The 17,226-nt window shown below is 64.6% G+C and overlaps 1 protein-coding gene across 1 annotated transcript; it reads right to left on the minus strand.

The window, feature by feature from the left end:
* Positions 1–515: 515 nt before the first annotated feature.
* On the minus strand, positions 516–16,980 carry LOC306812856 (inactive phospholipase C-like protein 2). Its single transcript, XM_079327750.1, has 12 exons — positions 16,673–16,980; positions 16,464–16,594; positions 15,813–16,389; positions 15,374–15,557; positions 15,213–15,284; positions 14,973–15,106; positions 14,754–14,842; positions 5,744–8,233; positions 5,326–5,529; positions 4,663–4,738; positions 3,149–3,258; positions 516–1,105 (listed from the first exon to the last, which is right to left on the minus strand). Exons 1-12 carry the CDS (start codon positions 16,893–16,895, stop codon positions 662–664), a joined length of 4,734 nt encoding a protein of 1,577 aa, XP_079183876.1. The 5' UTR covers positions 16,896–16,980; the 3' UTR covers positions 516–661.
* Positions 16,981–17,226: the final 246 nt, after the last annotated feature.

Here is a 17,226-nt window from a genome sequence, read left to right on the forward strand (position 1 = left end):
CAGACCCGCTGGGCACTGGAGCCGCCGTACCGGGAGGCACCGGGACCCACTCGGCGCCGGGGCCTCGGTACCGGAAGACACCGGGACCTGCTCGGCACCGGAGCCGCCGTACGGGGAGGCACCGGGACCCGCTCTGCCCTGGAGCCGCCGTACCGGGAGACACCGGGACTCGCTCTGCCCTGGAGCCGCCGTACCGGGAGACACCGGGACCCGCTCTGCCCTGGAGCCGCCGTACCGGGAGGCACCGGGACCCGCTGGGCATAGGAGCTGGCGTACCGGGAGGCACCGGGACCCGCTCTCCCCCGGCGCTCCCGGGCTCACGAGGAGGAGGCGCCGCACCTCGGTGAACCTTTGTCCTGGTACTGCGCCCAGCAGCTGGTCCCGCACACGCCCCAGTGCAGGTCCCGCAGAGGAACGCACTTGCTCCGACCGCTGCCCCGGCGCTGAGCTGCGCCCTCCCCACACAGACAACAGAGCCGGGTGACATCAGGCTACCATTTATTGTAAAAGGCCGCGGTGCCCGCGGTGCCCTGAGCAGGCGGGGCCAGGGCCAGGGCTGGGAGGAGGTATTTAAAAGTGTTATTTACACTCAGCTCCGCCGTGTGTCCGCGGAGTCCATCCTGCCAGGGATCCCCTCTCTGTCCCGCTGCCTCCATCCCATTCAGTAAAAGCTCCTTGAAGCTGCCTGGGCCTGGCTCGTGCTCAGGTCCTTCCCCGAGTGTCCCTGGCACTCCCTGGAGCCGTGGGGGCCGGTGTCAGCACCTCGCGGCTCCGCTGTCGGCTGGGCCACCGTGCCCGCAGGGCAGCCCGGCGTGTCGTGGCAGGCGGTGCCAGGGTGCTGCCCGCGCTTGCCCATTGTGAGGATGCCCGCAGCGTGGTTGCCGGAGCCATGGAGCAGGCGGTACAGACGGCTCTGGAAGGCCAGGGGGACGCTCTTCCTCTTGCCCAGGGTGAGGATGCCAGCGGCGTGGTTGCCCATGCCGTGCAGGAGGTCGTAGACACGGCAGGAGCAGGTTTTCTGCCGGCAGCAGTGGGGCAGGTTCTGCCGGGCAGCAGCCAGGGAGCAGAAGAGGAGCAGCAGCAGGAGGCAGGCAGCTCGCCGGGGCTGCCGGAGCAACGGGCAGCGTTAGTGCAGGGCAGCGGCCGGGCAGAGAGGGGGAGACTGCACAGCCTCCCTGCCGTGCTCACCGGAGCATCAATTCCCCCCTGCCCTGGCTGTTGCCGCAGAGACCCAGCCCCACACCCGAGGTGCAGCTGGAGCGTCACCTTTCACTGCCCTGGGGCATGGCCAGCACTCTCACCTGTGTTCCAACCAGCAGCCAGATGTGTCCTCACCGCACCCCTGTCCTGCTCTGGCACACAACAGCCGTGGCAAACACCCTCCTCTCGCTGTCCAGTGCCACGGGACAAGCAGTGAATGCACCCAGCTGCAGGCATTGCGTGCCCAGCTCCCTCCCAAACCGTCCCCTCATCAGCTGCCGGCTGCAGTCAGGGAATCCCGGGGATTTGCTGCACACTTGGAGCTTCCCAAGAAACCAGCCAGGCCCTCCCACACCCCCAGCCCTACATTCTGACCTCCCACCCATCGCTGTTCTCTTGTCCCCAGGGGCTGCAGCACCCCAGCCCCACCTTGGTGTTGGGCACCTCCATCCTTCCTGGGCTCTTCAGGTGGCCGAGCGGCTCTGGGGCATGTCCCATCGGGCAGCCGACAGCGCAGCACCCTGCACTGCCACCGCCACTTTATAGGGCCCAGCACAATAGTGCTGCCAAAAATACCGCTGGGGCAGCGGGAGCAGCTGGTCTCTGGGAGACGTGGGAGCGCTGTGGCCGGTAGCTCGGAGACCATCCAGGCCTTTCCCCTCATTTGCAGCTCCCCATTGTGAGGGGACTCACTGGACGGGGCGCCTGGCACTAATGAGGCGGTAATTGCCCATGGGCTGAGCTGCTGGGCTGGCACAAAGGGGCTGAAGGTCAGCGCTGGCCGGCTCCGACAGCAGCGCGGTGCGCGGGGCCGCTGCTCAGAGCCCCATTAGGCTAATTAACCCCCTGAACAAAGGGGTGCCAGCAGCTGTATAGCTCCCTGACTGACGTGGGGAGCCGTCACTCTGCGCTTGGCTGGTGCCAGGGAGGGATAGTGCCACCAGCATCTTGTATCCAGTGCCACCCTCCATCCCCTTTGATGACCATCCCATCTTAGTCCTGTGCCTGGAACAGAGGGAGCCACAGGGCACTAGGGAGGGTCTTGCACTCTTTATAACATTTCAAAGTCCCAGCCCAACCCCAGCCCACCTCCAGCCTTTGCTTGTGCTGAACCCAAACGTGTCCCTAATTCCAGAAGCCACATACTGCTGTTCAGGGACATACTGGCCCCCTTCTGTTGCACCAGAGAGCCTCCCAGCCCCTCTGTATAGTGGGGACCCCAGGGATGCTATGGAGGTGACAGGACCAGCCAGGATCCTTCCTGCCAGCCAGGTATTCCCCAGGACTGGTGAAGGCCAAACCTGAAGCCCAAGGCAGGGTGGGCAGGAGCCCAGACCTGGGGCTGCTTTTCCAAGTGGCATCTGGCACAGCAGGCTGGGGGTACATGTACATGGGCACTGGAGTATCAGCATCCCCACTGGCCTCTTGGCAGAGTACTGGTTCCAGAAGCAGATGGGAGGATGGATGAGTCCTCTGGGAGCTTGATGGGGCAAGAGGGAGCAGGACATCTCTCCCCAACCTCTCCACTGAATTCTGGTGCAAGCCCCTCCACACGGCAGAGCACAGGCACCCAGCCTCACACACGTTCCCCAGGCAGGCTGGGGCTCCCTGCTCCCAGCCCCTGCAGCCAGAGGTGCTCAGTCCGGGCCCCGAGCCCCAGACCGGGGTCAGCAGGACGCTGTGTCACCACCTCCATCTGTCTCAGGGATGGGCTCCAGGGGGGTTTGCAGCCGAGAGGGCTCCGGCGAGGCTGACCCGTTCCTGCCGATGCCGCAGGACTGTCCCGCATTGTGGATCTGCCACAGGTTGTCCAGTGCCTCCGCCTTGGCGTGCTTGAGGAGGTCAGCCTGGCCCTGCAGGGAGGAGAGGCGGGGGGTGTGTTAGGGTGGAGGCAGGAGGGTGACAGGGCAGGGCTGGGCAGGTGTGTCCCCGCAGCCCTGGCCCTCACCTTGAGGACAGTGATGTTCCAGGCGAAGCTCTCCAGCGCCTTCTGCAGCTTGCGGCCCCGCAGCCCTTCCTTGGTCTCGATGCGGTGCAGCTCCTTGTGGAAATCCATCCCTGCATTGGTGATAGAGGTGCTCAGTGGGTGCAGGGATGTTGGCACAGGGACAGCCACCACCCGTGACCAACAGGGACCAAACCAGAGGAATGCCCTTTGCCCACCATGGGGTTGCAGGCTGCGTGGGCTCCCCACTGCCCCAGCAGCCTCGAGAAGCCTCCCTGCCTTAAATGATGGGCCAACGGAACCCCCAACATCCCAGCACCACTGTCAGCTGCAGCCTGTGGCTGTTCTGGACCCAGAGACCACGAGGTCTGGAAGGGCAGTGAAAACCCCCGGGCAGAGGCACAACTCTTGCACTCCATACACATCTGGGGGGAGTCAGAGCAGGGCCACCAGACCCCCCACAGGAGCGCGGGCCCCGTGGCTGTGCCCCACGTGCCATCCCCGTGAGTGGGTGCTATATTTACCCCTCCTGACGCAGCAGCGGCTCCGGGCCCACGCGAGAGCTCCCACGCAGCTGAGCCGCCCTCGCGCTGCCAATCACCAGCACCCACGGCCCCGCCGCAGCTCCCGGACCCCCCGCTCCTGCCAGCCCGGTACCGCCTGTGCTGCCACCACAGGGGCTTGTCCACAGCACCCCCAGGGTGAAGGCAGGGACAGGCAGCATCAGGGCATGGGGGTGGAGGATGGAGCTGCCAAATTTCTGCCTGCCACCCCCCCTGAGCAGCTGCACACCCCAGAATCACTCTGCAGCACTCCAGTGCAGCAGCCAGAGCAGGACAGGAGGGAACAGCACCAATCTGTGCCCTGCAGCTTGTGCCCCACTGCTCCACTCCCCCAGCACTCGCAGCAGTGGCAGAGCTGAGCCAAGAGCTCGGGGAGATTTCCGTCTGCTGCGTAGGCAGGGAACAAACATGGCTGCTGGCAGCAAGGCTGGCATGGTGGGGACAGCAGAGCAGGGCTTCCTCCTTCTTCCCCAGCCCCTCTATCTCCTGACACACTCCCAGCCCCACAGGGAGAAGCGCCTGCAGCTGGTGGGGCTATCCCTGTGGGGTCCCAGCCAACAGATGGGCCACTCAGCCATCGAGGCCTGGAGTGGGACCAGAGGTCCAGGCAGCTGCCACAGAGTGGGGGCACCTGCAGGGAGGACCAGGGCAGGCAGCAGCAGCACCTGCCTGTGTGGGTTCTGCCATGTGTTTGGGAAGTCTTAACACTCAGTTGCCATTTCTGCCGTCAGCCCCAGCCTGTTATTTCTGGCACTAATTATGTTCTGGCGTTTGACAGCTAATGACTCTTCCCCGCTTCCTCATCAGCCTCCCCCACTCCGCTTGCTCCTTGGCACACAGCTCTGCAGCCCACCCACCCACGCCCTGCCCCAGTGCAGGAAGCCCCGAGCTCCAGGACATGCCTGAGTCCACAGCCAGAGCCACACAGAGCTGGGGCTGCCCTCTAGGACCCACCTGCCTGCTGTGCCTGGATGAGCTTCCCATACACGGCATCTGCAGACTCGATCAGCGTCCGGCTAGTCTGGATCATCTAGGGAGAGGAGCAGCATGAGGAGCTGGGCAACCCTGGCCCTGTGTCCCCCTGGCCAAGTGGATGGGGAGGCTCATCAGGGGCTGCCTCCTGCACCAGCACAGTGCCTGGGGTCTGGCCCTTCCCATCTCACTACATACAGCCGGGTATGGGGTGACCAGCACCTGGCCAATGGCCAGGTTCCCTTCAACACAAAAGAAGGAAGCAGCTCTGGCTGTGGCTATTAATGGGATTTCTCCCACCTGGTGGGACCACAGCAGGGGACAGGCAGTGCAGGCACAGGGGCTGCAGTGTCTGAGAGTCAGACTGATCTGAGCAAGCTGGTGCCTTGGCAAGATTCCTCCCTGGGCAGCCCTCATGCAGCTCCCTGGCTACTCACCTTCCCCTGCCCCAGGATGGTACAGTGAGTTCAGAGTTCCCCATCCTTGGACCTTCTTATCCATCCCACAACACCTACTCAGGTTCATCCCACAAAAACTACCCAGGTTCATCCCATAAAACCTGCACCACCATAGTGTGCTGGTCCCAGTGCCACTGACCCCAGAGAGCCTCCCCAAGGGGCAGAGCCCTGTCAGGATGGCACTTACCGTCTCATAGGCAGTGAGGACCTTGCGCAGCAGGTCGGGGATGGGGCCCTGGGCCTCCATGGGGGGGTACTGCTCTGCCAGGTTGAGGGTGACACTGGGTGCACTGTCACTGTGCAGCAGCCACGTGGACACCGTCAGGATGCACTGCTTCATGTTGGCAGCGGGTGTCAGCCCACACAGCTCCTTGAAGGACACCAGCGCATTCTGCAGAGACCAGTGTCCAGTGTCAGAAGTTCAGCTGAGAGGACCCCCCAGGAGCCCCCCAACACAGGAACACCCCCATTTCCCACAGCTCTCTGCTCCAGGTAAAGCTCCTCGCTCACATCCCCCAGGAAAAGGGGAACAGTCTGGCTCCCCACCCCTCTCAGTCCAGCCCCATCCTCCTCTGCAGAAACCAGGTTCCCTGCAGAGCCCGTACCTGTACATTCTCCCGCAGGTCAGTGGCCTCCCGCAGCGGCTGGGTGGCCGTCCGGAAGACTTCATCGATGGCTTTGATGCCAGTGGCCTTGGTGGAAGTGTACTCCCGCACCCGGCGGCCCCGGCGCCCCGCCAGCCCCCGGCGGTGCCCCTTGCCCCCGCCACGGCGGTCGGTGATGGCCACGTGCACAAAGAGGGTGGCATGGGGCAGGGGCTCCCCGGCCAGCGACTGCAGGGGGACGTGGCGGTAGCCGGGCTGCAGGCACTCAAAGGGGATGGTGTACTGGGCAATGAACTCGTCCCCGATGTAGTCATCGTCCAGCACAACGAAGCGCAGGACGGCCAGCTCTGGCAGGTTGATCTGGAACTCCAGGCTCTCGTCGAAGATGGGGTTGTCCCCGCTCTGCAGGGCTGTCTTGGTGCGGTGCTCAGCGCAGTCGGCCGGAATTCCATGGATTTCAGCACAGACATAGGGCTCCACCACCTCCCCCTTGGCCCCCGAGCCCTTGGGCTTGGGCAGGTTCTGCCCGCTGATGACCTTGAGGTGCAGGAGCTGGGCAGGCACCCCGGGCAGGGAGTCCTTGGCGTTGGCACTGAAGTAGGAAACCTCCTCCCGCATGATGGCCGGGCGGAGCACGTAGCCACAGGCCCCGTTCTGCCGGAACCAGCCCGCATTCAGGTCCATCATGAGCCCCGGTGTCTGGTAGTTCATAGCCACCATCTGGCAGCCGCACTTCCAGAAATCCTGGGGGTTCATGTTGCTGGCGTCGATGCGCATGGGGCTGGGGTAGATGCGGGACAGGAACCGCTTGTTGTAGCTGACCAGTTCAGCCGGGCACTCGTTGGCGAAGCGCCCCGCCTCCACCTCGCTGAAGGAGCACATCTCCCAGTAGCGTTGCCCACGTCTGGAGCTCTCAAAGTCCTGGAAGGGGACTGCCTGGCAGAGGCTCACCAGCTCCGAGAGCTCCCGGCTGAGGCGCACCCGCCGCAGCCCACCCCCCTCCGGTGCCTCCCGGTCCTCCTGGCCCAGTCGCCGCGCCAGCTCCCAGCCTTCCTCCTCATCCGACACCTCCCCCTCGCTGTCCTCGCAGGTGGGTGGCAGCTTCTTGCCCTTGATGAGGATGCGGCCCTTGAGCTCCTCCGGGGAGGGCAGGTAGGACGCCACGGGGTTGGGGGGCTCCAGGTACAGCTTCTCCCCCAGCGTCTTGCGCAGGCACTGGGCAGCCAGCCGCTGCTGGGGGGCCGAGCAGCGCACCACCAGGCAGAGGATGAGGGGGTAGGCGGAGGCAGTGAAGGCGTGCTGGTCGATCAGCCCCACCACGGCTCGGAAGGGCACGCAGGAGGCAGCTGAGGGGCTGGTGTAGACCACGGGCTCGCCCTCAGGGCCGTCCCACAGCACCAGCTCGATGCTGCGGCAGCCCAGACCCAGGGCACTGATGTAGCCGCTGATGTCTGAGCGGCCCCAGAAGTTGTCCTCCAGCAGGCAGGCGCTGTGGGCAGAGCTGATGTAGTAGTGGGAGAGGGGCTGCGCCATGTCCTGGCAGACCTTGCGGTGCTGCGGGTCAAAGATGGAGCAGTCAGCAGAGAGCAGGTAACGCGTGAAGCCGTCGATGGCCAGGTAGCCTTTCTCCCGGCCCTCCTTGGAGGGCTCGTACTTGCTGACAATCTCCAAGCACTTCTCCTCTGTCACCCCCTCCATGCCCTGCTCTACCTCCAGGAACATCAGCAGGTCTTTCACACCCAGGTACTCCTTGTTGCTGGAGAACTGGACCAGCAGGAAAAAGATCTCAGGGCGGGTGCAGAGCTCGCAATAGGCCTCCACAAAGAGGTCACAGGCCACCTCTGTGCCAGGACGCTCACTGGCCTTCTGCAGCTCCTTGAACTTCAGCTCGATGGTGGAGGTCTTCATGCCAGGGTTGAGTGCTTTGATCAGCTGCACAGCCCGGGACACAGGGATACGGCCAGACTTCTCCAGGTCAGCAAGATCGAAGACAGAGGAGATCCACGACGTCCTCAGGCTGGGGTGGCCAGTCCCGGGCGCCTCAGGGCTGTGCTTTCCATAGGACACCAGATAGCGCAGCCCCATCACCCAGGCACTCACCACATCTGCTGAGCTGGCCACCAGGTCCAGGGACTCGTAGTTGTCTCCGTAGATGATGGAGAAGGCGCACTCGTCCGGGAACTGGTCGGAGAGGCCATTGCTGCGCAGGACAGGCGTCTTCTTGCCCACACGCACCTCTTTGACCGATTTGATCTCAATCTTGGCCTTCTCGGAGTCCTTCTTGGAGGGCTCCCAGCGCACGGAGCGCATGTCGGCATCCAGCACGAAGAAGCGGCTGTACATGCGGGAGTTGGAGCGCACCTTCTTCAGCTCACAGCCCTCCAGCATGAGGGAGATGCAGGCAGCTGTGCTGTTGATCTTGCGGTCATTGGGCATGGAGCTGAAGGACACTGTCTTCTTCTTGTGCGGCGGCCGCTGCCGGGAGCCATCCTGCCAGGGTGGGAAAGGGGCAGAGCCATCAGGGACAGCCAGGCAGCACACGCCCCACCAGTCCCCAGCACCCTCCTGCCCCATGGCTCCCCTGCCCCAGCCCAAAGCGGTGCACAGCACCACCCCAGGGTGCCCCAGCACCACGCCGAGCACAGCCCACACAGTCTGCCCCTCTCCTGGGGGCTGGGAGCCAGCTCCAGTCCTGGCTTCCCTCACAGCTCACTGCCTGGCTTATTTTAACTCTGCTTTCCTTCCTTCCTTCCTGCTCCTGGCCCTGAGCTGGATCCTTCCCCACTGCTTGCTCACCCTCACAGGCACAGCCATGCGCCAGCAGCCCAGCACAGCCCCTGCCTCCTTGGGCTGGGGACACCAGAGGAAAAGAGACTTATGTGATGCAAGAGCAGAGCTGCTCCTGGGGAGCCCAAGACAGACCCCCCACTCTTCTGTGAGGAGCAGAGCAGGACAGCCCCTGCCAGTGCCACATCCTGGGGACAACCACGGCCATGGCTCTGTCCCAGAGAGTGCAGGGTCATGAGGGATGGGCTGTTTTCTGCCAGACCTCATGCCCACCCTATGTACTGCCTTACTACAGGGAGGGGGGACCCAGCTGCCACAGGGCTGGCAGGGTCAGGGGATAAGGGGGAACAGCAGGACCAGGAGTATATTATGGGATGGATTTCATTAAGTAGCACAGTAGGAGGAGATTTAATCCACTTCTTCAAGATTATGGTGAGTCACCTCTAATCTGGTGGTGTCTCTGTCAGAGGCGGGTTCTGCTCAGCTGCCCAGGTTGGAGGTGAGGGGTTGCTCCCCTCCAGCATCCCCAGAGCTTCCACAGCTCTTGCACGGGGCTGCACCTGTGCAAGCACATCCCTGACCTGTGCCTGATCCTGGAGGGTCAGGATCTGCCCCACGGGGTCAGGCAGCCACAGCCAAGGGCATTCGGGATAAGCCGCACAAACGGATGTGCAGTTTCTCCAGGGGATGGGGAATCCTCCAGAGATGCCCGGGACACAACGACCCAAGGGAAGAGGAACCAGCACCAACCCTCAGCCCCGTGTTAGAGCCAGGCATATCATACTATCCTGGAGCTCGGATGTGGTGGTTGTTTGCATCTTCTCGCTGCCAGATTGCTCCAGGGAGCTGGCCGAGCTCCAAGACCCTGCCTCGGTGCCAGCCATCCCGGGTCGGCAGGCGCTCAGCGGCAGGTCACGCCACCGGCCAGCCCCGCGGGGAAGGACTCGACGCCGAATGCTTCTTGCATGCTGCAATCTGAGCGCCCACTGACAGGTAGCCCCAGCCCCCCAGCTCGCCGCGGGGCCATGGGCACAGAGGGCTGCACCTCCTTCCCCCGGCAGGACCCCCGCCCCTCCGCGGACCCGCTCCCCGCCCGGCGCACCCACCCGCGCGGCTCCGCACCGGGCCCCACAGCTGAAAACAGGAAATCCATCCGGAAAGGAAACACGGGCGGGGGGGCTGCGCGCACCCAGCGCCAGAGACCTGCTTCCAGCTGTGCCCGCTGCAGGCGGCCAGATACACCCACCGGCACCACCCCCGCCGCTCCCCCGACCACCCCGGCTCAGCCCGAACCCTGCAGACCCCCGTTTTCCCATGCTTAGATAGGGAAGGGGTGCCCGCTGCAGCACCTTAGGATGCAGATGTTTGGCACACACCCAAGAGCGCCCTGCAGCACACACCTCTGCTTCTCCCTGTGCACGGGCGAGCAGGGGGTGCGAGGAGTCCCCCCGCCTGCAGCTGCCCTCCGCCCCTCAGTGCAGCCTGGGGACCGGCAGGGAAGAGCCTCTGCTCGCTGGCAGCCCCTTCACAGGCTGTTCCAAGCGCTCTTCAACCGGGGGAACAGCCCACGAAGTGCAGGAGGAGCGCAGGCAGGTGGCGAATAAGACAGCAGAGAGTCGGGAGGACGCAGCCCCACGGCCATGACAGCGTGGAACACCCCCAGATGAGGGCAGAGCTCCGGCCGGAGCAGGGATCCCACTCGCTGCCACCGAGCTGGCAGGGCAGGCACGGCTACCTACCTACAGAGCACAGCACAGACCGCGATGCCAGTGGTGAGCGTGGGCTCGCACGGAGGGCACGTTCCAGTCCAGCTGCTTACCCTGCCCAGCCCTGCAGCATGTGTTAAGCACCTCTTCAGCCAATTATCTCCTGCATTAGTGCCCTGGTGAGTGCTGATGCCCTAATCTCCACGTGACGGCCACTGTTACCGGCCATGTAACCCACTCTCAAGGCACGGGATGGAGTAGGGCCCATCAGTCCCTTTATCCTCCAGCCTGGCCGTGACGTGACTCATCTGCAGGTCAATTCCTCAGGTCCCGGGTCTCCCCACTACCCCTATCCCAGGCTAGGCAGCGTGCACAGGGGGGCAGGCAGGCAGCAACCTCGGAGCTGAGGCAGTGGGAGACCAGGCACAGTCAGGGCTTTTCTACCGTCGTTTGTTCCCTGCCAAGAAGAGAGCGACTGACACATCCACTCCCCTCGGCACCAGCTGCCACTCCCCGGCGAGGGGCCGTGGAGTCAGATCCCAGCAGAGGCACCACACAGCTCCTGAGCTGGCGAACGATGGGAAGGGGGCTCAGGGGACAGAACAGCAAAATACTAGGGAAGGGACACCTCCTGCAGCAGGGAAGAACAGATCCAGTACCCGTAAGACCCTCTCCAGCATCCTCCCAGCCCACGGGACAACCCGCCTGGGAAGAAAGAAGGGAGCAGGTCTTCCAGCCAGGGCACAGGGACAATGCAGGGGACAGCTCCGTACCCCGCTGCCCCAGGACCCCCTGTCTCCACACAGCTAGTGACTCGTACTTTCATATTCAGTCCCCCAGCCTTTTCTGGAAATCCCAAAAAATAACAGAGCTGGCAGCTCTTTCCACATGTGCCCCCACTGCCGCTCAGGCCCCGGATGGACTCGGAGATGCACAACGGATCAGCGCAAGCTGGGGACACTCCAGGTCTGACCTCCCTCCCGGGCCAGTACCCTCCTCCGCCAGCGTTGGCCCTGGGCCACCTGACCTTCACGTGAGGCCAAATCCCGTGGTGACGCAGGTGGTGACAGGAATGTGCCCGCCCTGGTGCAAGCGAGAGGTTCACCACTGCCAGCCCGCGGTGCCCGCGGATGGTCCCTGGGCAAGGAAAGATGCTGGTCCGCCCCGGGGGGAGCAGGAGATGCCGACAAGGTCCCCAAGGAAAGCGGGCACAGACGGCGCACCGGCAGCAGCCTCCCGCTGCACGGGAGCACCGGCAGGTCTCCGTGCCGTCACCGCGTGGGCACAGCCCCGCCGCCCCCGCAACAGTTTGCAGCGAGAGCCCAGGCGGGTACGGGCAGGGACTCGGGGTCCTGACACCACCATCCAGAAAACTGGATGCTGGGGACAGAAGAGCGGGGCTGGGGCACCACAGAAACAGCCCCCTCACGGGGTATTAATAGCACCGGAGCAATCCCAGCTTAAAATAGGCTGCCGGGAGCAGGGAGGAGAGTCCCGGGCGGACGTGACCTATTGTGTCAGTGAGTACCGCCAGCATCAGCACAATCAGAAGGTTCATTTAGGAAAGGACACGTGTGATCCGCTGCCCACCCAGGTGCGAGACCCCCGAGACCCTCCCTGGAGCCCGGCCCCACCACGACCCGGCACAACCGACACCAGGTGTTGGGAGCAGACTGCAAGCTGGTCAGGCCAGGCCCAAGGCTCGGTGCTTGTCAGGAGAGAGCAGGGGAGAGCAGAAGCTGCTCGAGGGGCGGGAGCGGGCATCTTCTCACGGAAACACAGGGATGTCCTGAGCAGGAGTGGGTGATGCTGCAGCCTGCCCATGGCACTTGCAGGGCAACCCACGGAGACTCCACAGAGCCGGGCCGGGCCAGATTGTGCTCTTAGGGACCCTGGGTCCGGGCAGGGCGCGGGGACGCCGTGTCAGTCCCGGTGTGACCAGCACCGCGGGCAGGTGGCGACCCTCGGTCGCCCGGGGATGCGGCTGCTCTGCAGCTCCTCGGAGCCGCTCCACGGGCACAGGGGCAGCGAGGAGAGGCGGACAGAGCCGGGGCGGAAGGACGCGGCTGCTCTGCAGCTCCTCGGAGCCGCTCCACGGACACAGGGAGAACCGAGAGCCGGTGCGGGGGAACGCGGGGGGACACGGCTCGGCACCCCAGCGCTGCGCAGGTACCGACCGGGCCCGGGGCGCGGGGGGGCCGGGCCGGTGCATTGCCGGTGCGGGGCTCTCACCTTCATGATGCTGGCCCGGGGCGCGGCGGGCGCGGGGCTCCGCTCCGCCGAGTCCTCGCGGCTGCTGCTGCCTGAGCCCGAGCCGGGGCTGCCGCCGCCGCCGCCGCGGGGCCCGTTGGGCAGCGGAGCGGCGGGGCGGGGCGAGCCCGGCGGCGGGGCGCCCCGGGGCCCCTCCGCCATCCCCCGCGGCCTCAGGGCAGCGGCCGCCGCGGGGCCCCGGGGCGCCCGGAGCCTGCGCCCGCCACCGCCGCCGCTGCGGGCTCAGTGGCGGAGCGGGCGGGAGGCGGCGCGGCCGGGAGGAGGGGACGGGCCGGGCGGGGGCGGGGACGCGGCGGGGATGGGGATGGGGATGGGGATGGGGATGGGGATGGGGATGGGGATGGGGACGGCGCGGCCCCCTCGCCCCGGGCTGCAGCGGCGGGGCGGGCGGACGGGCACCGGCACCTTCCACCGCCGGGACATCCCCGGTCTCCGCCCAGCAGCCGCCTCATCCCGGTGGGACCCCGGCCGAGCCCGCACCCTGCAGCCGGGCACGGAAACCCACCCTGGCACCCTTCAGCCGGGCACCCGCACCCTCTAGCCTTGGTACCAGCAGCACAAATGAGCCTGCACCCAAAACAAGCTGCACCCTGCAGCCGGGAACTCAAATTGACCTTGCACCCTGCAGCCCGGCATCCAAACCCAGCCGGGCACTCAGCAGGCTGGCCCTGCCCAGCGGGTACCACCCCACCAAGCTCCCCTCCCACCGGGGTGGTACCCGGGCACGGCGGTGCGAGTTGAGCCGCCCAGCGCAGCCCTGGCCCCACACGGACCCGCCAGGCAGGCGGCTCAAGACTTTTGTTGTGCTCCCAACCCAAGGCAAAGCTTCATCCTGCTCGACTTGGAGCAAAATTTAGCTCCAGCTTTCTTCCAGCAGAGATGGGGAATAGGCCTCAGCCAGGTTTATCCCTGGTGGGGGTCTCGGCTGTGCTGGGGGATGCTCTGCTTTGTGTGAGCCTTGTTCAAGACATCACCTCCTGCCCACAGCCCAGCTGCCCACCAGCAGCAGCTGCGGCCCAGCAGGTGCCCCACACACCCTTGCCAGCCCTTGAAATAACCCTTAATGAGCAGGAGAGGAAATGACCAGTCCCTCCTGATGGTACACATGTGCCTCAAAGGCACAAAGAGCCTGGTGTCCCCAGAGCACAGAGGCTACTCAGCTGGTTAAATATTCATGGCCTCCCCTTCCCCAGGACCCCTGAGAACAGCAGCAACTCCTCAGCCCCTAGAGCAGTCAGATTGTTTGAGCAATCTCTTTAATGAAGATTAAAAATAATAGTCTAAAAAATCAATCCCAGAGTGCAGTCCTTTATTTATTTTTAAAAGATAATCCTCCTTCATTTTGCATTTGGTTTTTAAAACATTAAAAGCAGCCCTCAACTGGAGCTTATTCTTAAATCAGTGGACATGCACTAAAGCCCAGCTGGGGCTGCTCTGTGGCACATGCCACCACCAGCCACCTGAGCCCTGCCCACAGTGTCCCTGCCAGGGGACAAAATGCCACAGGGCCCCAGTGCTCAGTGATGAGCCACGGCTCTTCTGCTCCTCCTGCTCCCACAGAGGCTTCCATTAAACAGTCTGCCTCAGCCATGAGCTGTGGTGCAGTGTGTCCCTCAGGAAAGGCACAGGCACCCACTCCACTGTGACTGTAGGTGCTGCCAAGGCACTGAGTGAAGGGGTACTGCAGCTGCAGGATCACACTGCCCTGTGATGCTGCCAAGCTCTTTCTCCATTCCCATGGCAGCACTGAGTGGTGCTCACCAGTGACTGCTTCCACCACGTATCATGGTCAAGCTCACTGTCTCCATTTACTCCACTCAGCCAAACCCTGGGGCTGGGCACCCTTGTCCCCACACCCTCCCGCCCTAGGGACATGGCCCCTCCTCAGAGGGAGCACACCAAGCAAACCCCAGGGTGGAAGGTCTGGGGGACTCCCAGGCTGCCCTAGGAGATGATTGATCCCTGGATGAGCTGCAGCAGCTGCTCTTCGTGCAGGACCCTGGGCATAGGCTTGGGGGAGCCCAGTGCCTCCCGCAGCCGGGTGAAGGTCCCGGGCCTCACCAGGTGCAGGCGCAGGGGGCCAATGCTGCCCTTGAAGCGGAAGGATTTGTAGATGGGGAAATCCTCCTGGAGACACTGGTCCAGCTGTAAAGAGAAGGCAGCTGCTTGTGCTGGTCCCACGCTGCCATACCAGTGTCCTCCAGCCACCCCACACAGACCCAGAGCAGAGCCCAGGTCCTGCCCACCTTGTAGCGCTGCCCCTCTGACAGGTCCCGCAGGCCCTGCAGCTCCATGAACACCTCGTAGTGGGGGGCACAGGGCCCCGAAAAGTCACCTGGAGCAGTACAATGAATATGTTAGAGCTGCCCACAGCTCCCAGCCCTCCAGACACAGCAGGGCTGCAGAGTCCCATGCAGTGCCAGCTACACTTTTGGGGGAGAATGGGGCAGCTCAGGGGAACTCACCCAGCAGGCTGCTCTCCACACAGACATAGTCAATCAGGCGAGCTCCTGGCCATGTCCTCAAGGTGTGGCACAGGCTCTGGCAGAACTGCTCCTCAGGAATGTCCTCCCCTCGTACACTCAGAGTCTGGCTCTCCCTGCAGTGCAGAGACACAGGATGGGTCACTGGCACCGTCTTGCTAAGACCCTGCCAGTACACGAGCCCAGCTCCCCAAGGTGAGGGAGGGACAGCAGTGTCCTCACCTGCGCACAGGTTCCACCACGGGACATTGCTTGTGGAAGCCAGTCACCTTCAGCACCTCCCCAGTACGGCACCTGCATGGGCAGGGAGAGTGTGAGGGGGAGATGGGTGCATGGGGCTGGGGCAGGCAGCCCCCCAGGACTGCACAGCAGGGAGGAAGCACCTGTACTCTCCTGGCTGGGCTGTCACAACCAGCCCATACTTGCATCCCTCCCAGAGCTCATCCAGCAGCACCATCCGTGGCTCCTTGTTGGCCAGGCAGGGCAGGAACTCGCAGAAAGCCCACTCAGGGCACAGCAGGAATCGGGGCTCGGGCTCTGCTGGCCACAGGTTTACACCAAGCAGGGCTGGGTAGAGGCAGCATATGCCAATGTGACTCCTCAGACTCCCATATCCTTGCCCACAGAAGTCTCATCCCTCCCCAAGGGGCAGGATTTTGCTGGTGCCAGGACTGAGCTGTTTTCAGGTTGCAGGAAGGGAATGCAGCACAGAGAAGCACCAGCATCTGCTGAGGCAGGGAGATCTGTGCTGCCATATGGCAGCAGCTCCCTGTGGGCACCCAGGGCAGGCCACGGGGACACACCAGCCTGGGGAACACTCACCTCCTGCTGCCTGGTAGAAGGGGCAGTAGAAGGGCAGCCCCTGGCACTCAGCCTGGAGGAGGGAATTGCAGTACAGCCGCTCTGCACCATGCACCATCCTCACCACCACCACCTCCAGCTGCGGCCACAGACGCAGCAGGATGCCCTCGAAGCCACGGGCACACTCAGCACGGAGCTCAGCTGCCCGGGCAGCATCAGGGGTCAGCAGTGCCTGCAGCTGGCGCTGCACCCTCTCGGGCAGCCCGGGCTGGGGGCTCAGCTTGCCCAGCGCCAGCTCCCGGGCCAATTGGGGCCATTCAGTGCGCAGGGCCAGCAGCGCGTCGTGCAGCTCGGCTGCCAGCCCAGCCTCCAGCACATGCAGCTCACGCTGCCGCAGGGCAAAGAGCAGCTGCAGCCGCAGCGCAGCGCCTCGCGAGGGCACGGTGCCCGCTGCGGCCGGAGTGCAGTACAGGGTGGGCAGCGGCCACCCCGCCGGGGCGCGGGGACAGCCAGGGGTCCAGTGCAGCAGGGCCGTGCGCCGGCGGGACAGCGCCCGTGGAAAGGCGGTGCCGAGGACATCCAGGTAGAGCAGGGACGCCTGCGGGGGACGGGAGAGTCAGGAAGGCAGACCCTGCGGGGATCCGCGCCCATCGCGCCCGCCGCTCCTCGTACCTGCAGGCGAGGGTCGCAGTCCCAGCAGCCGGGGAGCAGAGCCCAGAGCCGCAGCGGGGGAACCGCATCGCCCGGCGCTTCCTCCCGACTCGGCTGCCCCAGGGGATGCCGCTGCTGGAACTCTTCCCAGCCTGCCGGGAGAGGCACAAGTTAAAGACAACCGTGGGACCGACCCCTTCCCGCCCCGCTTCCCGCAGCCCGGCGCTCACCGCCGGCCGTGCCGGTGCCGGTGCCGGTGCGCAGCAGGCGCCGCAGCCGCCGCTCCTGGCTCAGCCGCACGTCGCTGCCCAGAGCCTCCAGCCGCCGTCGGTACCGGCCCCCGGCGCGGCGCAGCGCCGAACGGACCAGGCGGTGTCGCAGCGCGGGGACAGCCACGGCCATAGCCACAGTCACGGCCACGGCCACAGCCACCATCGCCACCGCCGGCAGCATCGCGGAATGCGGACACCGCCCCAGGGCAGGGACCCGGTCCCGGACTCCCCTGGCCCACCCGGCTATTCCGCCTCCGGCAGAAATGACGGAGAATTATCGCGCCCGGCACCGCCCCCCTCCCCGCTTTACTTTTATTTTCATTTTCGCTTTTTCACAGCACACCCAGAGCCCCCTACTCGGCGGGGAATTCGATCGCAATTGAGCCCCGAGTACCAGCGCCCTCTACCCCTCCCTCAAGAGCAAGCTGCTTCTTTGGAAAAACAGGGCAATTGATCCGGTTTACCTTGCTTTTTGCCCGGATAAACGGCCTCAGCCCAGCCCCTGCTGCCCA

The sequence above is a fragment of the Erithacus rubecula genome, assembly GCF_903797595.1.
Source record: "Erithacus rubecula genome assembly, chromosome: 27".
In the NCBI taxonomy this organism is placed as follows: domain Eukaryota; kingdom Metazoa; phylum Chordata; class Aves; order Passeriformes; family Muscicapidae; genus Erithacus; species Erithacus rubecula.

Bases quoted from the DNA above. Each gene is read 5' to 3' on its own strand.
- LOC306812856 (XM_079327750.1), bottom strand. From the start codon at position 16,895: ATGCTGCCGGCGGTGGCGATGGTGGCTGTGGCCGTGGCCGTGACTGTG. The intron at 8,234-14,753 runs GTGGGCAGGACC...CCACCCTGGCAG, and splicing joins CAGAGGGGCAGCGCTACAAG to GATGGCTCCCGGCAGCGGCC. The intron at 4,739-5,325 runs GTAAGTGCCATC...TCCTCTCCCTAG, and splicing joins TCCTCACTGCCTATGAGACG to ATGATCCAGACTAGCCGGAC.